This window comes from Chanodichthys erythropterus, chromosome 3 (genome assembly GCF_024489055.1).
Source record: "Chanodichthys erythropterus isolate Z2021 chromosome 3, ASM2448905v1, whole genome shotgun sequence".
NCBI classification, from domain to species: Eukaryota; Metazoa; Chordata; class Actinopteri; order Cypriniformes; family Xenocyprididae; genus Chanodichthys; species Chanodichthys erythropterus.
This window is the reverse complement of record NC_090223.1, coordinates 59,438,936-59,462,247: the sequence shown is the minus strand read 5'-3', so window position 1 is coordinate 59,462,247 and position 23,312 is coordinate 59,438,936. Positions and strand designations below refer to the sequence as shown.

At 38.5% G+C, this 23,312-nt stretch overlaps 1 protein-coding gene and 1 pseudogene across 1 annotated transcript; both read right to left on the bottom strand.

The window, feature by feature from the left end:
- LOC137006055 (zinc finger protein 721-like) overlaps window positions 1–23,312 on the bottom strand; it is a 970,851-nt pseudogene that overhangs the window by 283,804 nt on the left and 663,735 nt on the right.
- Window positions 6,433–23,149, bottom strand: LOC137007006 (tripartite motif-containing protein 16-like). The gene is made up of 3 exons (XM_067368253.1): window positions 22,615–23,149; window positions 7,311–7,346; window positions 6,433–7,107 (listed from the first exon to the last, which is right to left on the bottom strand). Exons 1-3 carry the CDS (start codon window positions 23,066–23,068, stop codon window positions 6,560–6,562), a joined length of 1,038 nt encoding a protein of 345 aa, XP_067224354.1. The 5' UTR covers window positions 23,069–23,149; the 3' UTR covers window positions 6,433–6,559.

The window sequence follows — 23,312 nt, the reverse complement described above, 5'->3', positions numbered from 1 at the left end:
GAATTTTTAAAATGTGTCTGTATAGCAACGTAAACCATATATGTCATACATTTGGCATGTAATTATTAAATAATAAAACAGTAAAAGAACATGAAAATCACCACAGTGGTTCTTGGGGAGATGTAGAACAAGAATCAGGTGGAATTTGCAGAAAAGAAAATTGATTTCATATTTTTATGAATTTTTAAGATGTGTCTGTATAGCAACGTAAACCATATATGTCATAAATTTGGCATGTAATTATTAAATAATAAAACAGTAAAAGAACATGAAAATCACCACAGTGGTTCTTGGGAAGATGTAGAACAAGAATCATGTGACGTTTGCAGAAAACAAATTGATTTCATATTTTTATGAATTTTTAAAATGTGTCTGTATAGCAACGTAAACCATATTTCTCATAACTTTGGCATGTAATTATTAAATAATAAAACAGTAAAAGAACATGAAAATCACCACAGTGGTTCTTGGGGAGATGTAGAACAAGAATCAGGTGGAATTTGCAGAAAACAAATTGATTTCATATTTTTATGAATTTTTAAGATGTGTCTGTATAGCAACGTAAACCATATATGTCATAAATTTGGCATGTAATTATTAAATAATAGAACAGTAAAAGAACATGAAAATCACCACAGTGGTTCTTGGGGAGATGTAGAACAAGAATCATGTGAAGTTTGCAGTAAACATTTTGATTTTATTTATTTTTTTAATGAATTTTAAAAATATTTTTACCGACACGAAACACCTACCACGCAACCTCATGTAGACGCGCCATACATTTTAAATCATAGATGGTGTGACCGCGTTTCTCCGAAGCGCAGATGGCGTGACCGCAGTTTAAATCCGCAGATCACTGAAGTTCAAGTCTCTCGAATCTGGATGCACCGCCGATGACCGGCAACGAACTATTGGTCCGGTCGTCAAGGTGATGACGTAAATTAGTGTTACCTGCAAAGCAGCAGCGATGGCATCGTCTAGTACAGTGGTTCTCAAACCTGTCCTGGGGACCCCCCACCACTGCACATTTTGCATGTCACCCTCATCTAACACACCTGATTCAAGTCATCAGCTAATTAGTAGAGACTGCAAGAGTTGAATTGGGTGTGTTAGATGAGGGAGACATGCAAAATGTGCAGTGGTGGGGGGTCCCCAGGACAGGTTTGAGAACCACTGGTCTAGTATACAGCAGAAGAAGGGTCGAAGAAATCAACACAGAGAGAAAGAAACCATTCATCCGTCCGAAAAACGTTCCAGTTCAGGCATTCATTGCAGCAAAGAGATGACATAAATCGTGTTGCTCAACAAGAAGAATTACGACGTGCAACGGCGCCCACAAAGCCTGCTGCAACACCTCCTGGCCCCCGTGTCACTAGTAAAATATAAGACGTTACATTAAAAATAAAAATTACCGTCACATTAACCCAAACATGAAATATAACATACCTGCAGATAGTGACTCGCACCACCCCGCACACTCAATGGCGTGTACGCCACAAAGTTCGCAGAAATAAAGTCGCTCAACGCGTCTACCATACTCCTCAGCCACACTGAAATACATGGGTGTCAAATTACCCCGTCCAAACACATTGAAGATTGCAGCCGCCACCAGCAACGCTTACCTTCAGGACCATAGACATCATATAGGTAGACGCCCTATTGGTCGCTGGGCGATGAGATTTGCGGCCGCCATCTTAGACCGGTCGTACTCCTAAGCTGCGTCCCAATTCGCCTACTTATACTACGTTCTAAAAGCATTAACTGTTTTTGTAAAGAAAAAGTACATACTTTTGAGTGTGTAGCAGAAGAGTAGACAAGCTTTGGGACATACTACCTCGTCATAACTGCGTCTTTAACGGACGTTCTGTCGCTTATTAACGCAAACTGTAACTGTTTAAACTACCCTGTCAATCATCTTGTCACAGTTAAAATCCTCCACATTGAATTAAATTTATTCTCCTACCGTTTCGGAGAGAAATGTAGTCGCACGCTGATCTGCCAGTCGTGGGTCTTTCATGCAGAGAACTCTCCTCATCTTTGCATAATGATGCATTTAAGTTAATGACCAAACGCATTGTTATAAAAGTTCATAATGCTGTTGCAGATGAAATATAATGTGGATAACATTTAATAAATATCTTTTCGTCAGGTTATATTGATTATTAATTATTCAAGCCCCTTTATCTTAACCGCTCTGCTTAACCGTCGGACCTCGCAAGTGTTTTCCACATAACTTACTATTCAGATCAGAAAGACGTTCTAAAGCACCTGTTAGAGTGCGCTCAATGCACGAAACTTACTTTTAGCGTTAGGTAACGTTAGTGCCTATTACCAACACAATCCAATCTGAATTTAATACATACATTGTTCGACCGGACATAATAACTGTTATTTGTGTTTGTGCACGTGATATCAGGAAGCAATGTATACACACATGACGCAAAGCGCAAATTACCCCTCCGACCAGGGCCGTGCAGAGACCTTTGGAGGGGCAGGTGCTCAAAGTATAAAAGGGGCACATGGAACAAGGCTTTAGCGCTGCTCAAAATATCAATACAGCAATATATTGTGATGCATTCCTTGCTGATTCGGTGTATTGATACAGCAGCAAATGCTGTGATGCAGTTTTGAAAAAGAAACAGAATGGGAAAGTTTAAAAGTTAAAAAAATATTTTCTTTCCACCTAATAATAACTCTGGGATTAGAAAGTTGTCTTAAATTGTCCCAACCTGATGGCTTTTTCTTCTCTGTTTTACAGAATAATTAAGAACAGCTGTTATAGTAAAAACTATAGAAATAGAAAACTTTATAGTAAAATCGACATGGCCCATTTTTCGTACAGTACAATATAGTTTTATTATCTGATTAAAAAAAAAAAAAACATTAATTATAGGATGATGGTGGCCATGTAAGGGGTAAGAGTGAGAAATCATCAAAAATATAAATAAAGAAACTAAAATGTGTGTGTGTGTGTGTGTGTGTGTGTGTGTTCATTCTGATGGCACCCACTAAAAATCACAGTGTAGCATTAATCTTATAAGTGGAGGATGAGTGGTTGTAGGCACTTATAACAGAAGTTTCCTGTTGGACATGTCCCTAAAAATGTTAATGACATCATTGTCACTAGGGTCACATATCCTTCACACTGCACTTTGATGTCAGGTCAGGTATATTATTCATTTTATATTGACATTGATATTTTTACATTTATTTCCAGAGAGATATTATTGAGTTTACAGGCTAAAGTGGTCTTGCTGTTGTAAACAATGTTGCTATTGTAGGAAAAAAAAAATGTGTGTCACATTTAAAATATAATTATATTTTAATTCATTTCTGAATTGTTTTTATTTTTATAATGATAATTCAGAGAATGAGAAAATTTGAATAAGTCTTACCAGTGTTGTGATAATTATTTTTAAGGCACTCTACGTTTAAAAAAAATATATATATTGTAATATAATAATAGTTTAGTCAAATAACATAAAAAAAGAACAGACCCCTCGATGCCTGCCTGTAAACTTTTCTCCCTCAAACAGCACGCTAACGTTACTTCTACACTACAGACTACACAACGCAATATAAACAACATATCTGAATGTTCTCACATCACATCGTTCTTGTAAAATAATAATAAGTAAATAAACTTCAAAATCACTTCGCTGAGAATGAAACACCATTTACCAGCTGCCGCAGTGTTGAAAATATCCCCTGGCAATTAAAAATGCGCGTGCGGCATGGGGAATCGTCCCGGTCGGATGAGGTCGTCATCGTCAGGTAAAATGTCATCATGTGGGTCATTTTATTTACGGCTAAATTATTATTAATACATTTTACTAATATTTAGACATTCACAAAAGGTCATAATAGAGGAAATTTTGCTTTGACAAAAGGGGCACTTTGAGCACCAAGGGGCAAAGGGGCAGGTCATTTTTTCGTTGTTTCTTTTAACAATGACAATAAAGATTTATTCATTATATATTTATTATTATGCATTATTCCATAATTATATTAAAAACAACATTACAACTGATTTATGTAAAATGTGAATGTGTTATTATTATTAATAATAATTATAAATTATCAGCAGCATTATTTATTTACTGATCTCCACAATTTGATATTTCTAGAAAATATGATCTGCAATACAATAGTGTATACTAAACCTTTGTGTGCGGGCACTTTACATGGTCACTTATTCACAACGTTTCCGCTTTATAATCAATTTTGCAAGATACTAACTTTACAATGATGATGTGATCGGTTCAAATTATCTAACCCTAAAAAATGTTAAAATAATGGGAAACATCAAGTCCCTTGTTGATTTCAAACGCGACGAATAAATTTAGTCTTGAACACGACAGAATTCCAGGCCTAACGTTATTAATATTTGTCCAGTAGCAATAATAGATCTCTTTCGAATATTTATTGTGACGACGCATTTTAATAAAAACAAAGTTTAATGTCACTTATGATGTTCATGCTGTCTAACTTTTACATTTATTTTTGGATATTTCATGTTTTTTATTACGTTATTCCCAAGTAAGTTAGCCTACCAGTGCAACTAAATCACCACAAACAAAGATGAAACAACACAAAGCACCCTAACGTTATTTTGTTCATCAAGGTAATTATTATAAAGGTTATATTATCAAGGTTCACATACCTGTATTATCCTCGACTATCGTTGAAGCCCCTCAATGCATCGAGGTGAATGTGTGTGGCATATCTCTCGCTGCCTGTAGGGGCACTATTTTAGGAAACGTTCCAGTGGGTCGTATTTGAGGAAAGGTGCAGACGACCAGATTGGTCGTATGAGTTGGAGGACTTGTTGCTTTTTTTGTTTGCATTATGTCTGTTTATGTTGTGTGTGTTAAACAAGTTCAGTGCTATGGAAAAGAATTTCCCCTTGGGGACAATAAAGTTAATCTTAAGTTAAATGTTGCCCTAGAACTTTTTTTAAAAAGATGTAATATAAGTCTAAGGTGTCCCCTGAATGTGTCTGTGAAGTTTCAGCTCAAAATACACCATAGATTTTTTTAAATTCATTTTTTAACTGCCTATTTTGGGGCATAATTAGAAATGAGACGATTCAGGGTGTGTGGCCCTTTAAATCTCATGCTCCACACCCCAAGAGCTTGCGCTTGCAATAAACAACATAAAAAAAAGTTCAAGCAGCTAATATAACCCTCAAAATGGATCTTTATACAGTGTTAGTCATGCAGCATGTCTAATCGTGTAAGTACAGTGTTTATTTTGATGTTTACATTGATTCTGAATGAATTTGAGGCTATGCTCCATGGCTAACGGCTAATGCTACACTGTTGGAGAGATTTATAAAGAATGAAGTTGTGTTTATGAATTATACATATATTAAAATAACGACAGTCTTGTCTCCGTGAATACAGTAAGAAACGATGGTAACTTTAACCACATTTAACAGTACATTAGCAACATGCTAACAAAACATTTAGAAAGATAATTTACAAATATCACTAAATATATCATGATATCATGGATGATGTCAGTTATTATTGCTACATCTGCCATTTTTCGCTGTTGTTGTTCTTGCTTGCTTACCTAGTCTGATGATTCACCTGTGCACAGATCCAGACGTTCTGCCCTTGTCTAATGCCTTTCATAATGTTGGGAACATGGGCTGGTATATGCAAATATTGGGGGCGTACGCCCCGACTGTTAAGTAACAGTCGGTGTCATGTTGAGATTCGCCTGTTCTTCGGAGGTCTTTTAAACAAATGAGATTTATATAAGAAGGAGGAAACAATGGAGTTTGAGACTCACTGTATGTCATTTCCATGTACTGAACTCTTGTTATTCAACTATGCCGAGGTAAATTCAATTTTTGAATCTAGGGCACCTTTAATCTTAATGATTTAACACTTCGTTGTTATTAGCATGTAGCTATACACTGCTAGCATGTGTAGCATTTTGAAAGTCCTGTTTGCTAGCATGAGTAAAACAAAGCCACTAGATGACAAGCCTGCAACCATTAGCCAAAAAAAAGCAATGGCTAAAGTTAATGAGGGGTGCCGCGTGTGATTACATTAGCTGTTACACTTTCTCCAATGATAAGAGATACAGACCCTCTCATCTCCCTGTAATAATAAAATCTCTGGTAAAAAGATCCAACCCACATCTCTATGATGATCTGATGCAGTGATATAGGTCTTGGTAAATGGTTGCTAGGGTACTCTATCTGGTTGCTAGGGATTGTCTTGGCAACTGCCAGTGATGATACTCCAGGGACCACTAACAATAAGTTTAAACAGCATTTCAGCTTTTTCAAGCCAACTTAATAATGTTGCTTCTTTGCTTTGAGTCCTAAAACGATGTGACACTATAATAGAACTAAATGAAGGTGATTTCCATTGACAAACAGATTGAGAAAAGAACAGATACACACACTGATCTGTCTCACACACTTTTATTCTGACATGATATTTCAGTGTCACAGTATTAATGTAATGAAGAGACTCTATAACATCTGATTCATTATCAGCTCAAAGCATTATGGGTAGAATCTCTCTGTTCTGATTCATCATCACAGTTTCACTGATGCTCTATAATAAAGCCTAAACCCAGGATAGAGTGGTTGAGTGAATGTGGTCTGGACTGTGTGGATGAGGCTCATTGTGTCTCCAGAGACGCTGTAGAAGGACAGAATTCCTGCACTGTGATCCACATACACTCCTATTCTATAGTGATTCACATCATTCACTGTTCTACTGATGATGAGCTTTACAGGGAGATAAGTCTCTCTGTTATTGTGTTTGAATAAGCAACTGGAGAAAGTGCAGTCCAAACTCCAGGACTGATAATTAAATCCAAACCCACTATCAACATTCCCTCCCTTCCTGATGATGCTCTTATATGACACTGATATAGACACACTCCCACTCCTCTCAATCTCCCAGTAAGAGCGTCGATCACTCACACTCTCACTACACAACACCTGAGACCACTGATCAAATCTGTCTGGATGATCAGGATATGACTGCTTTGTGTCAGTGTAAGTAATCATTGTGTTCCTCTCAGACAGACTGAGGGCTTTATTCACTGTGTTCAGATCCAGAGTGAGCAGACGGGAATCTGATGGAGATAAAACACAATCAGGAATTATCAGTCTGATCTTTTAATGTGTCTGAACTCTTCATGTTCAGTATTTCATCAGTGTCTCAGTACAGTTGAGCAGATATCCTGTGAAAATCATCATTATCATGATCAACTCTAAATCTCTTCTGTCGTGTTTTCTCACTCAGTGAGTTTCTCTGATTGTTTTCTCAGTGACTTACATTGTAGGAAGCCTCTCCTGGTCCAGGAAACAATGTCTGTGGAAATCAAGAGACATGAAGAGTGTGATTATCATGTCAGGAGAAAATTATCCCAGCATCAATCGCTCACACATGCAGAAATCCTCCAACACAGAGAGAAATGCCTCTGCTGTTTCCTGACACAGACACTATTGAGAGTTTGATATTATTGACACGTCACCATATTTGATTTGTCTTCTGTAGACATGAACTGATCAGAGGGAATCGATCAAATTTCACTTTGCTCCCCATACAGAGAAATCATATCGCTTCATAAGACTTGGATTAAACTTCAACCTCCTTATTAATGTTCTTCAAAGAGACTCTGATCAATCAATAAATGTCTCCTGCTCAATCATTTGATTAGCCGACAGTATATTATAATTCTACTGTTTATTATGAAAATGACTGAATACATGGAAAACACATTTCAGCTTCAGTTATTAAAATCATAAAAATGATGTTTCGGTTTTAAATTCTTCTAAAAACATATTTGGTATCATCAGTATTTGAATGTGTGATTTTGACAGTAAATCCGGGCTACAGTAGACTCATGTTAGTGCTGTTAGAAGTGACCCAGTGTTCGACGAGTTGATCTCTTCTCTCCTTCAGTTCACCAGATTGAACCGGTTTTACTCTCATTCTGCAACTTAACCGCAAATATTTAATATAAAATGTTACAATATAATATAAAGTTCCAGTTTAAAGGTCCTATGAAAAGCTACTTTTTGGATGCTTTTATATAGGCCTAAGTGGTCCCTAGTACTGTATCTGAAGTCTCTTTCCCGAAATTCAGCCTTGGTGCAGAATTTCAGCCACTACAAGCCAGTCCCACAATGAGCTTTCCTCAGGATGTGCCGTTTCTGGGTCTGTAGCTTTAAATGCTAATGAGGAGGAGAGAGGCAGGGCAAGGTGGAGGGTGGGTGTGGCCTTAACCAGCTCGCGACTTTAACTTGCGCTAATGTTGACAGTGGATGTATCGTAATGGCTCGTAGACACGCAGTCGTTCAAGCTTTCAGTTTGACCCAGAATCTGATCCGGATGAAGAAGTTGCAACTCCACCAGGACACCAGGACATCTCCAAATGGTTAGTTTAAAACATTGTGTCTGGATACGGTACTTTAGTTGGTTTATGTTTTTTGTTACAGTTATTATCATGTAGCTAATGCTAGCCTACATTGTTGGCTCTTCATGTTTCTCTGATTTGCTATTGTATATATATTATATATATAATTATCAGCTATAGACACTAACCAGCGCAACTAAATTAGTCCTCTGCCATTTTTACAAATACCTTTTTGGATAGGTGCCATTGTGGAAAATGTGCACAAATAAACAATAAACATCATTTATCTGTTTAAATATTTTATATTTCATAAATCTTAAAAGTTTTTGCAATCCTTTTACAATTACATCAAGCTCTGCAATCTGGAAATGTGGATATTGCGTGCCCCATAACAGCAGAACGGTTATTCAAACAACGAAGAAATGTACAACACTCGCGTTACAGTGTGTGTATTCACACACATACTTGATGCTGTCTACCTTTACATTAGTGACAGTAACTGGGCTGTATTGGTCCACGTTGAGGAAACAGTCGTCGGTGAAATGTGTGACGCAGACATACAAAACTATGGGAAGCTGTATCAGTGCATTACCAGAGAAAATAAAATTAACCCACTGTTTCTTCATAGGCTCGGATGAAGGAACTAAAAAAAATACTAAGGTGTGCATTTGTACATCCAAACACTGAACAACTACCATGATTCGCTCGTTTGCAAGCCATGATGTGTCTCTCGAGGAAAAAAAAATATTGTGGTCGAATCTCACTGTGGTAGCTCATTTTCTCATGGGCGGGCAAAGCAGAGAAAGAGGAGGTAACCTTTCCCCTGATGACGACATATGGGGAAGATTCCAGATTGGGTTGTCTGAGCTTTCATTTTCTCAAACACGAAGCAAAACACCCAGGGCTCGGTTTACACCCATCGCTTTTTCTAGCCACTAGGGGACCATATGCAGGCTAGGGGAACTCATATTAATGTTAAAAAACCTCATGAAGTGAAGTTTTCATACCATGGGACCTTTAATAATTCAAACATACAGAAAAATGTTTTTTATTTAAATCAGACAACATTCCTTGTGTACATTTTCAATTTGAATGCATCTCTCTCCGTCTGTGTGACGCACACAAGAGCGTCCTTCAATGATTCAGTCGCTGTTCTGACACTGTTGTGCTCATGTCTTTCAATTCATAACATTAACAGAGTAAATAAAATAAAGCTAACATGTAAGTAATTCATTACAGAAAAGCATCTCTCAAGGCTCTGTATACTTCAAGCTAAGTCATTCTTCATTTAGAGGTAAAAATCTTGCAGCAAGTGTATCAAACAACACAAGAACTGTGGATTAGTTGTTTGATTACCCCCCACTTACAAAATAATTATGGCCACCATACTGAAGGGTTGTTCCAAATTGAAGTGCTCAAAATGCCTCAGGTTACGTATGTAACCATAGTTCCCTGAGAACCAGGGAACGAGACTCTGCGTTGAATACTCAATGGGAAACGTCACACGTGATCCGATGTCTGAAAGCCAACTATCCAACAACTCCAATCCCTATTGGCCGGCGAAGGCCTATGACATAATATGGCATGACCCGGAAGTATAAAGGAGCGTCTGGAGAAACAGTCAGTATCTATCGATTTGAGGGACTGTTCTGCAGGCAGGAAACCCGAAGCATGGCAAGGAAACACAGAGTCTCATTCCCTGGTTCTCAGGGAACTATGGTGACATGCGTAACCTGAGACATTCCCTTTCGAAAGGAAACTCGCTCTGTGTTGAATACGCAATGGGAAACAATATATCCACGCCGCTATGCTTGAGGAGAGTACATGCCAAATAATATGGCTGACAAAATGTTGAGCAGTTTCTAAGGAAACGCTTAGCAACTCACCCTCGGGTCACTCCCTTTGGCCAACGGTCCAAGCTGAGCCTCAAGAAGGCCTTCCACAGAAGGCCTACCAAGGCCGCTAAAGGCATCTGGAACCAACTTTTCTGAAGATAAAGTGGTCCATTTAAGGGAATGTGGCTAGAGAACCGAAAGGAACCCCAGCCAGTCACTAGAGGGGAGCGAAGTCACCCCCAATGCCACCAGGAAGGCCGACCTGGTCTGTCATAGGACAAACTTAGTCTTGGCCAACCCTGTCTGAGTACAGAATCTCCATAACGCATTCTTGATAGAAGAGAGCAGGTAAGAGTGACTGCAGAAAGGCAGGAGCAACTCAGACCCACGCGTAGAGACGGGCATCCTGGAGAGCAGAACTCAGCTGAGTGCTATGAACCCTCATATTGAAAAGAGTATAATCCACTCATCCTAGGATCTACTCAGCACTTAATTAATGCACTGAGGAGGCTGTGCGCTTAACACCTGTTCATACAGCGGAGCACAAACCAGCCTAGGGCTGAACCTTAGGAGGAGGCCTGATTTAGGCCTACCACCATGATCAGCTTAGGGAACTAAGCACTATTACAAACATAACCATAATAGGGAAGTGCAAAGCTCACCTACCTGACACAATCCTATGAGCAGTGTACTCAGTAAAAGCACCTTTTTACTCTTTAAAGCAAGAGGAGTACAGCGTACACCAACACGTATTAAGGAAGACCTGGAAGGGCCTTGGTGCTAGGTGGCTCTTAGCTCAACTAGAGTAGGAATCAGACTCAGGAGGGCAGATGTAGATTAAACCACGCGTCAGTAAGGTTTCACTACCATAATCAACCTGAGGGGCCAGCCACTCAAAATACTGGGTAAAAGCACCCTGTTACTCTCAGAGCGAGAGGAGTACATAACTGAATTCCACGTTACACCGGAGGCCGAGGTTGACCTACCTTAGTAAATACGTGGCATCAGCAAGTGGCTACCATAACCATACCACCCAAGAGTCCATGTATTTGAAAGTTCCAAAGAGGGAATACATGAAACGCTGCCAAACATTGTGAACAGGCCTGTTTAGGGCCTATCCGTCTGCGATGGGGCATGGCCGATGGTGGCATGGTTTCCCAGGCATCCTGCCAACAAGTCGACTAAAAAAGGAGGCCTTGAGGGGCCTACCATTCCGGCAACAAGTGGCGTTCAGCCTGTTTGCAAATTTAAAAACACCAACCGTGCCAACATGTGGACTAAAAAGGAGGCCTGAAGGGGCCTGCCGATTCAATGACACGTGGCTCCAGCTCGTGATTTTAAAAGGAGAACCAGCTCTAACCCAACATAACTATGGGAAGCTAACTGCGACCTGTGCCAGGCTACACATTCCAACAGGCAATGTACCCTAAACGTGACTAAAGAGAACCAAACAAAGTCAACATGGTCTAAGGGAGGCTATAAGGCCTACTACCTCAAACAGACACGTGAGGCAGTGTAAATATTTGAGCAAACTATGATCAGTTAAACAGCATTGTAGAAAACAACTGCTAACTAAAAGGAGGCTAAATATCATAAAGCCTACAATCCGAGTTATAGGCAATATAGCTGCTAACAAGATCACCAAGGAGGGAGCTAAATAGATACCAACTTTCCTCAAAAAGTCGTTTTAACTACCCTGAGTATGCAATCCAACAGGTGATGCACTCAGTGACACAAATAAACCTCTTAACTGGGGATATATAGTCATGCACGTCCTGATATTGCTGAGTTAGATGCGTTCCTGGGTCAACATATTTTGTTGATCCTGGAACAACATTCTAGTCTGAAAAGTCTTAACCCTATTCCTACCCCTAAACCTAACCCTACCCGTAAGTTATCCCAAAAATCAGAGGGAAATGATAGATGAATAACACTGATGTAGAAGGATCAATTCGTGATTTTAAGCCTCAACTTGACATAATCTGTAAACTTGTCCCTCAAATCTGATTGGTTGATTTAAATGTTGTTCCAGGATCAACAAAAATGTTGACCCAGGAACATGTTGAACTCAGCAATATCAGGTTATGCCCTATGGCTACCTATTTTAATGATGTTTATTTCTGCACTGAAGAGAACCCTGTGATCTGTGTACATTTTGATAATTTTATTTCCTATTTGGAATGGAATAACGAGAAATGAAAAAACGGCTTGTTTATTCGGTTTTTGTTTAAATTAACCCTTTCAAGCGTGAGTGTGTTTTGTTGTTTACAAACATTTATAAATTATCTTTATCTTGATCCATAACGCGGACGCTGCCATCTTTGTTTTTCTCACAGTTCACAGTTCACTGAGTACAGAATGTGAATTCATCAGTTTCTCCCGAATACATATAAAAGTAAGTGGCTGGTGAACTGGAAGAATAAGAGAGTAAACTTTATAGTTACTTAGGCCCATTGTGTGTGTCTGATATGAATAAATGTCGGCAAATTATATTTGAATGGATTGTTATTGCTGCTTCCCCTGATGTCTGACATCTGTGTTATTTTGCAAACTCTAAATGTGTTGTTTTACTGGTGCTTATGCGTATTTAAATGTCTGAAACCTTAAAAAAAAAAACATTATGTGGGTGAAAACAGTTCATATGACAAAGTGCTGAGCATGTCCGCCTCGCAGCCAAAGCGCAAAAGCACAGTTTGAATCTGGCAGTCATGTGACATCGCCCAACATACTAAATCCCATATGTAGGACCGTACTTCTCAAAGACTTAATAAATGGAAAATTAGATTTTGGCCTGATTTCTCATTTTTCAGTTGTGATTTATAAATCAGTTTATGGCTTTGATATTTCATTCACACATGTGGGTGGTGCCGAAACGCCCCTTTCATCTGATTGGTCAAACCGCGCCGTCTTCAGGACGGCCTTTTTTTCTGCCAGGTAGAATAAGAGTCGGTACAGTATTGTGAAATCGCCCCACTTTATAAGCTTTTGAAATGAAAAAAAGTTCATATAATATGAATAAAAGTTAAATGTTTATGATGAATGGGCATCAAGAATCCTTGATAACCCCTAAAAATCAATCATGACCATGAGAACATGTCCACTTTTTTTAAACTTATGTAATATCACTCACTTATATGGTGATTTTATAATGTGTTTGCATTGGTGATAATTTACATCTAATTTCTTAATTTGGTTCATGGAGATAACATGGACAGTGTGTCATGATGTAGTTTGCTGACATCTACCGGAAAACAAACATTAAAAATTAAAATAACTTGAAATTTTAAGAACAGCCACTAGATGGCTGAAGAGCATCACTCATTTTGCACAAAACTATTTTTATAGGTATCTTTTCACAAGTTTTAATCTAGATTTGAGTTTAGACATAACAATATATGATCACAAGTATTTTTTTTTTTTTTGCAATTTAGTCACAAATACAGTCAAACCTGAACATGGTGTTGTGTGTGTGTGTTTGTTCTCTATTGTGGATGTGTTATGATGTCACTCCTTCAATTCTATGTGTGTTGTGCATTGTAGCTGATTATTTGTTTGACAAAATATGTAACAGAGAACATTTTTATAATCTCCAATTTGAATCAAGAATCATGCATTGTTGTTACGATAAAATAATGTTTTGCTCATCACATCGACCAATTCATCTGCATAGTTGAATAACAAGAGTTCAGTACATGTAAATGACATACAGTGAGTCTCAAACTCCATTGTTTCCTCCTTCTTATATGAATCTTATTTGTTTAAAAGACCTCTGAAAAACAGGCGGATCTCAAAATAACACCGGCTGTTATGTAACAGTTGGGGTGTAAGCCCCCAATATTTGCATATGCCAGCTCATGATCGAGGCATTACACAAGGGCAGCCAGTATTAACGTCTGGATCTGCACAACTGAATCATCAGACTAGGTAAGCAAGCAAGAACAATAGCGAAAAATGGCAGATGGAGCATTAATAACTGACATGATCCATGATAACATGATATTTTTAGTGATATTTGTAAATTGTCTTTCTAAATGTTTCGTTAGCATGTTACTAATGTACTGTTAAATGTGGTTAAAGTTACCGTAATTTCTTACTGTATTTACAGAGACAAGAGCCATCGCTATTTTCATTATTCACCCTTTGAGCGGTACGGCCCCACATATGGGATTTTTATTTCTGTGCCCCTGAGAGTACGGTCCCACATATGGGATTTCGAACGTTCAGCGACGTCACATAACTGCCAGACCAAACTGTGCTTTCGCGCTCTGGCTGCGAGATGGACGCACGCAGCTCTTGTCATATATCACAGCTATGCAGTGTTTTCAGCCACCTAATGTTTCTTTTAAGGTTTCAGACATTTAAATGCGTATAAGCACCATTAAAACAATACATTTAGAGTTTATAAAATACACACTGATGTCAGACATCAGTGGAAGCAGCAATAACAGTGAATTCAAATATAATTTGCCAACATTTATTCATATCAGACACACATAATTGGCCTAAGTAACTATAAAGTTTACTTTATTATTCTTCCAGTTCACCAGCCACTTACTTGCATACACTCACCTAAAGGATTATTAGGAACACCTGTTCAATTTCTCATTAATGCAATTATCTACTCAACCAATCACATGGCAGTTGCTTCAATGCATTTAGGGGTGTGGTCCTGGTCAAGACAATCTCCTGAACTCCAAACTGAATGTCAGGAAAAAAAGGTAAATGGGAAAGAATGGTGATTTAAGCAATTTTGAGCGTGGCATGATTGTTGGTGCCAGACGGACCGGTCTGAGTATTTCACAATCTGCTCAGTTACTGGGATTTTCATGCACAACTATTTCTAGGGTTTACAAAGAATGGTGTGAAAAGGGAAAAACATCCAGTATGCGGCAGTCCTGTGGGCCAAAATGCCTTGTTGATGCTAGAGGTCATAGAAGAATGGGCCGACTGATTCAAACTGATAGAAGAGCAACTTTGACTGAAATAACCACTCGTTACAACCGAGGTATGCAGCAAAGCATTTGTGAAGCCACAACACGCACAACCTTGAGGCAGATGGGCTACAACAGCAGAAGACCACACTGGGTACTACTCATCTCCACTACAAATAGGAAAAAGAGGCTACAATTTGCACGAGCTCACCAGAATTGGACAGTTGAAGACTGGAAAAATGTTGCCTGGTCTGATGAGTCTCGATTTCTGTTGAGACATTCAGATGGTAGAGTCAGAATTTGGTGTAAACAGAATGAGAACATGGATCCATCATGCCTTGTTACCACTGTGCAGGCTGGTGGTGGTTGTGTAATGGTGTGGGGGATGTTTCCTTGGCACACTTTAGACCCCTTAGTGCCAATTGGGCATCGTTTAAATGCCACGGCCTACCTGAGCATTGTTTCTGACCATGTCCATCCCTTTATGACCACCATGTACCCATCCTCTGATGGCTACTTCCAGCAGGAAAATGCACCATGTCACAAAGCTCGAATCATTTCAAATTGGTTTCTTGAACATGACAATGAGTTCACTGTACTAAAATGGCCCCCACAGTCACCAGATCTCAACCAAATAGAGCATCTTTGGGATGTGGTGGAACGGGAGCTTCGTGCCCTGGATGTGCATCCCACAAATCTCCATCAACTGCAAGATGCTATCCTATCAATATGAGCCAACATTTCTAAAGAATGCTTTCAGCACCTTGTTGAATCAATGCCATGTAGAATTAAGGCAGTTCTGAAGGCAAAAGGGGGTCAAACACAGTATTAGTATGGTGTTCCTAATAATCCTTTAGGTGAGTGTATATTTCAGGAGAAACTGATGAATTCACATGCTGTTAATCCGACTGACAGGACTCTCTGAACTGTGGGGCAAACTAAGATGGCGGCGCCCATCGCGCATTATACATCAAGATAAAGATCATTTATAAAGGTTTTAAAACGACAAAACACACTCACTTACACATATTTGAGAATCGGAATATCAGATAGTTGATGACATGCATTGTCAAGAGAAATGGAGTGTTCTCTTCCAAACAATTTGATAAAGATTTTAAAAGATATAATAAAAAGCAGAAAATTGCTAAACTTGAAGAATCTCTGGGGTCTATGAAGTTTTCATAAATGAGACATGCAAAAACACATGCTGTGAGCTCAAGTGAAATGTATACCACATCCTGTAAAAATGACAACTGTTGCATTATGTGTGTAGGTGAACATGGGTTCTGGGGGATAGAGATATTGTTGTGTGTGACTGATAAGAATGAAGACAGTTAGGAAATAAATGTCTAGTAAGGTAGAAATCTGATAAAAATGTATAATAAAAAAAATGTGTGTATTGCTTAAGCCATTGACGCGAATAGGAAATGCATTGACGCAAGTGAAAAAAGGTGATAGACAAGTAACCTAGCAATTGACGCAAGTAAAAACCACATGTGCGTAAATGAAGAGATAAAGTGCGTCAAAAGAGAATATAACATACAGGGGCCTTTATAGCTCTCTGGGTAGTTGGAGTAGTAGTAGTAGTAGTAGTTGTGTAATTTTGCTGAAGAAAGAAAGAGCATACAAGCAAGCCGCAAGCGGAAGCCATCGCCAGACCACAGCCCTCAGAAGATCAAAGAAGACACCTGATTTTCTTAGAGAAGAACATATACTGAATAGAGAAGAGGGTAAGCTTTAAAATGTAATTATTTATCTGGCCCATGGAACTTCCAGCTTAGCTGGCATAAAGTGGTGTATTTAGCTTTTGCCTTTGCAAGAAATAATAAAATGAGAATGGGGACTGCCCTCAAACTCTGATAGTATTGTCTCAGTCTGTTTATTGTTGTAGAGTGAGAATCCATTTGGGGTATCAGAAGTTGACTGTCTGAAAAAGATAGATTTTTATAAAGATATCCCGACGGACTTTACAAAGTCAGTCAAGATTGCCAACCATTCGCAACAGAGTGAGCCGTGGGAGTGCATTAGCAGGCATAGCTGTCCTCTGAGGGCGAAGAGCCAGCTGTGGTGCACTGAACGGAAGGCTAACCCACCCCACCCAGGTAGGCTTGGTTGAGATCTGAACTGTAGGCCTAAGAGGTACGGTAGTGATCAGAAGTAGACCCTGAGATAATATAATCTAAAAATAAAATATTATATGCCTACCTGACTCCTCCTGAATCTATAAAGGTAAACCTTTTACAGGAGTTGAGCAATATGAATAGAGGAAGTGGCTCGTGACCAAGATAGTGTTACGTGGTCGCGGCAGAAACCACCCAGGGGAGTGACGTGGCCCAGCATGATGCGTCGCCATGGAAACAATAAGGGCAAACATTCTAAAATAACGGTCGCCTAAAGCCGGGGACGATTAGCTGAAACATTCTAAGACTGAACTGAACACACATACCGATTGTTTCCTTCGACTGGAGCCGATTTTAATCGTTGACAGTCGGAGAAGAACACAAACGTTTACGATTGAGACCGCTGCTAAGCAACACACTGTGCGAGGGATCTTGAAAATAGATGTAAACAAACAGCTGGCGCTCTTCATCTGAAGCCATATTTGTGCGGAAAATAACAAAAAAAGAGAAAAAAACGTGCAGGATATGGGTGAGGTCCTGGCTGGAGAGGCAACATGGACTTTGTTCTCTACAGAGAGAATTTGAGGCGAGTAAACTTTTTAAATTAATCTATTTTTACAGCTTGCACTCCGGTGGTGTCGGCCATTGTTAAGCAACGATAAGCTGCGATCCTCAATTAAGCTTGTTCGACTTGAAATGGCACCATTAAATTACCACAGAAGTATACTTCCACAATGCGACCTCAAAGGGCACTTTCACTTTCGTGATCAAAGGGGCAGGTCTCTTTATATTCTCTCTGTATATATTGTATCATAAACTGTTAATTTTGTATCCGTATCTTTTCAGACAAATAATATATATACAAAACATGATTAAAAAAAAAAAAGTCTAGTCATTATCTTTATCACTTGTTGCCCCACTATTGGCTGGTGCCCCAGGACACTCGCCCAATCCCGTCTATGGATAATCCGGTCCAGTACCTGGCACATTCAAAGCTTCCGCAATAGCAGCCCAGCTTCTTTCCATATCGCTTCTATTATGGTATTCCTTCAAAGATATGTTGTATAGACATTCGTACTCTTGCCAGAGTTCAACCAGTTTTTCTTCCATACCGGTTGTCCAATGTGTTTTTATGTTGCAAACTTGTTTGACGCCATTTCGCCGCTTGTTTACAATCGCCTGACACAGTCTCCAAGGAAACAGAGACGTCATCGGTCGCAAATATTATGCTGCCTTCACGTGCTCTCAGCACTATTGTAAAGATGACTTTCTCTGAAAAAAAATTAATGCGATTTGCTTGTAATCACTACTTCAGAAGTGGGAATTATCAAATTTCAGAAGAATCTTTGTGAGGAGGACTGGCAATGAATTTCTAAAATTCTAAGACTAGAATCGTTAGACGCAGCACACTACACGATTTTAAGCACCAACCGTAAACACCGACTGAACGCAACTGGCTCTGACTCAGCGCGTTTGGACATGATCAGTCGTAAGTATCTAATTACATTCATAATTGGCCTTACAATTTTAAAATGTGTGCCCGGCTTTAAGAAAACTCACGCTCGAAAGGGTTAAACACTTGCAGCCTGTATAATTCATAAACACAACTTCATTCTTTATAAATCTCTCCAACAGTGTGTAATGATAGCTTTAGCCACAGAGCATAGCCTCAAACTCATTCAGAATCAAAAGTAAACATCCAAATATACACCGTACTTACGTGATTAGACATGTTGCATGACGAACACTTTGTAAAGATTCATTTTGAGGGTTATATTAGCTATGTGAACTTTGTTTATGCAGTGATAGAGTTGAGAGCTCGGGAGGGGGCGGAGAGCGCGAGCATTTAAAGGGGCCGCAGCATGAATCGCCGCATTTCTAATTATGCCTTAAAATAGGCAGTTAAAAAAATTTATTAAAAAAATCTATGGGGTATTTTGAGCTGAAACTTCACAGGCACATTCAGGGGACACCTTAGATTTATATTACATCTTTTTAAAAAACGTTCGATGGCACCTTTAACTTTTCCCTTGCAAAACATTTGCATTTCCCAAAACCTATTCTGATCTGACAAACACTTCCTGTTTGATTCCCCCCTGGCAGTGGTTCAGAAAGCTCAGTGTGTTCGGTCCGTGTATCTTTTGGTCATTTGTTTTTTTGATTTAATATTGAAATCGGAAAATGTAAAAAACGTATTAGTTACGACTGTAACCTTCGTTCCCTGAAGAGGGAATGAGACACTCGTATGTTGAGGACTGCCATGGCATTTGTATTATGGATTAAATCAACATCGGAGACCTGCCACCACAGCCAGTACTAATGTCCCAGACCAACCACTGGCCTACCATGGTGTCTCAAAAAGGCTGGTGCAAGTGGATGTAAATGTATTGTTAGGGTGAAGTGCACCAAATGTGATGTGTACCTGTGTCTCACCTCTGGAAAAAAAAAAAAAAATGCTTTGTGAAGTATCGTACTAAAAAAAGGTGAAGTTTCAGGGATCATGGGGGGGTCCATGTTCATAACCTTCCTCTCATAAGATTGCATAATGTTACATTTTCATGAACTGCAATGTTTTTGGTTTTATATCAATGTTTCATGATACATGATGAACAGTATTATATTTGTTTTTAACTGTCTACATTTGCAATTTTAATAATATTTATGAATAACAATGAAATTGAAAGAATATAAAGCATTATTCAGCAGAAGTGAATGGAATAACTAAAAGATGTTGGACAATATGAATAAGGTGTTTATAATTACTGCTAAAGCTTAAAATAGCACCAATTGATTCAATACAAATAACATTTCTGAGGAAAAATATTAACTACTTGTTCTAAGTTATTTCCACTATTGTACGTTGTTGCCATATGGCAACATATCATAAAGTACCTTAAAAAATATTTTTTTCCAAAAAACTTTTTCAGCACTTCAAGTTAAGCCATTCTAAGAAAAGAAAAGGCATCAAATATGTTTTTTTATAGATTTATCATAATGTGTGCGGTAATAAGATTAGTAAATATATACTATATAAATGTAAAAGAAAAATAGCCCTGAAAATCATTTGTTTCATAAGAGAAAGTTAATTTCTGACACTGGTATATGGCATTAAATATGAAAACCCTTCATCTCTGGTTTATTGTACAAAGTCTTATTTCAGGGTTCCAGTCAATTCAAACAAGTTCACCTTAAAATCATTAGCCTCAAATTCATATTTCACTAAAGTCATATACTGAAACAACCATTCTTTGAGATAAAGGCATTATTATATCCAACTGTTGTATGAATCAAAATCATAATAGAACTAGGGGTGTGCCGGTTTCAGAATTGTTGCACTAGCAGTGAATGTGCTTTCCATTAAATGAATCACACACTGAACAAATCCTTAACAAAAAAAAAAAAAACTTTGCAATGAATGTGCTTTGTTTTAAATAAATCACACACAGTAAACAAAACCTTTTAAAAAAGTAGGCTACTTAAATTCTATAAGAGCATAAAAATGAATGAGAAGCCTAGGCCTAAATTACAAATAATACCTTAATTAAACTAACTAAATAAAGGAAACAAAAAAAAAGTGCAATGACATTTTAATTTCCTAATCTTTTTCGACTTACAAGTTCCGTGACAGGAACACCAACATGTTCACTTTACTCGGTTTTAGTGACGATCTGACAGGGGTAGCTATGTTCCCCGCAGTGCTAAAAACTCGCTCTGATGCTGTGCTTGTAGCACAAATACACATGTATTTACGTGCCAATTTTGCTAAGAGCGGATAGCGTGTTTCATTGTCTCGCCACCATGCTAGTGGATCTGCCATAGAGTCAATTGGTTGTTCTTGGAGATAGCGGGTTAACTCCGTGTCAGCGCGCGCTCTAAAGGGGCAGAGATTTCAGACCTCCGTTTATTAAGGAGATCTCCAAGATTTCTCTTCTTGGGAGGTGGTGGTGCACAGACCACTCCCGAATCATCTCCAGCAGCAGCAGCCTCCGAAGCACCACTTTTACCTTTCTTCATGAAGTTTTAATTTGAGCCGACCTCCGACGTTGGATCCGGAACATTTTTTATTGGATCCGGCACCTCAGTCCTATGTCACTATGGGAAATTAATCGCCTAAATTAAAAATCATTTAATTAATATTTGTGTAGTGTTAAATGTTGTTATCGATAGATATACGCAGATGGGGTATTATTTCATCCGCAACCACATCACAAAACTCATCATCCGCGCCAACGTTTTTTGAGCAAATTTCAAAGCCGCACCCGCCCGCCATCCGCTGATTGTTTTGCGGTCTATGGACGATGCAATGCTTTGCTGATGCGAGCCACAAAAAAAAGCCCTTGTCTGTTCTAGAAAGGATGCAGCAAAGATATTTAATGCTAATGTATGAGGCATAGGCCTACGCCGAGTTTCATTTACGATGAGATGCGCTCTAGTTCACAGTGCAGTGCAAGTGAACGCGGCGTGCTGGCGCTTCCATGTCACGGTTATCATTGTCTGCTATACTTGCTTTTTATTTATTAAAATACATGCAATTGGTTGATGAAACATTTATTAAAATTAAGATAAAATTTGTACAAAACAAAATTTGTTTTTAAGAAAGGTTCTCTACAAAGCAAAATTTAATTAAGTGGTAAATATGTCTGACGATTTACAAAACTTCATTAAGTGATAAAAAACCATGTCTCCCGATATATTGCGCATCTTATGATCCGATCTAAAAAATGAAAATAATTTTTGATAAAAAATGTTTGTAAAAAATATTTTAATGACACGGTTTTGGCGGTTATACAGTTCTAATGACGGTGTTCAACTATAACCGCCGGTCTCACGGTTATATACTAACCGTCACACCCCTAAATAGAACTATAACAGATGAACATTAACTATGATACAATGTTATTTCTTTTCATATCTGTCATATTATTTCAAGTTCCTCCATTGCCCAAATCTCAGAGTATCTCCTAAAAACGTTATGACATCTGAGTATGATGATTTAAATGGACACAGGTCTGGGCTTCACTATATCTCTGTGCTGTCCAGCAAGTCGCGCAGCATTGCCACACAGATTTTGAAAGGTGGTCAGCAATAATAAAACAGGCAGTGAGCCAAAGCTGTTGCTATTAGGTAGTTGTGAGTGCAGGTGCGAAGTAAATTATTATATCTGAAATAAACTAGTATGAGGATAATATTTCTGAGATAAACATGTAAGTTGCCAAATTCATGGACACAGAGTCGTTCCCTGAACAAAAAATGAAAAATCTAGCTGAATTTCATGTTTTTTCATGTTTTTGAAAAAAAATCTGCTTTCAATCACTTTTTTGAGTGTCGTCTCACCTTGTTTTTCCTTTTTGATTTCTTCAATCTGAGCTTCACACTTGGCAAATCTGATTTCCAGATCTTGTTTGATTTTCTCATTCTGAGCTTGTTTTTCCTTTTTGATTTCTTCAATCTGAGCTTCACTCTTAGCCAGTTTGATTTCCAGATCTTGTTTGATTTTCTCAATCTGAGCTTGTTTTTCGTTTTTGATTTCCTCAATCTGAGCTTCACTCTTGGCAAGTCTGATTTCCAGATCTTGTTTGATTTCCTCAGTCTGATTTTCACTCTTAGCATGTCTGATTTCCAGATCTTTTAGTTGCTTCTCTGTGGCTCCAAGTTCCTTCAGTACATCTGTGCATGTTTTCAAAGGACAAGGCAATCCTGAAACGGCAGATTCTGATGCAAATATGACATTCGGAGCGAATACAAGACATTTGTACAGAAGCAGAAGAACTGCTACTCTGAACTTCATTCTTAATGCTTTAGCTAAAGCGTGTTGGAAATGTGTGTGCTGTATCTGTATGTTCAGAATGTCACAAATCGAATGCTATTATACCATAATCTTCAGTAATGCTCACATGATTAACAATTTAGCCAATGACAGACAAAATAGCCCACAGCATATGACTGTTTCTCCAAAAATATTGTTGTGGTGGCTTAATGTTTTACGAATGTATGCAATGTTGACAGATTAAAGTTGTGTTTTCTTTGGCTGC

Bases quoted from the DNA above. Each gene is read 5' to 3' on its own strand.
- LOC137007006 (XM_067368253.1), bottom strand. From the start codon at position 23,068: ATGAAGTTCAGAGTAGCAGTTCTTCTGCTTCTGTACAAATGTCTTGTA. The intron at 7,347-22,614 runs GTGAGACGACAC...TGATTTCCACAG, and splicing joins AATCAAAAAGGAAAAACAAG to ACATTGTTTCCTGGACCAGG. The intron at 7,108-7,310 runs GTAAGTCACTGA...TATCTCCATCAG, and splicing joins CAGGAGAGGCTTCCTACAAT to ATTCCCGTCTGCTCACTCTG.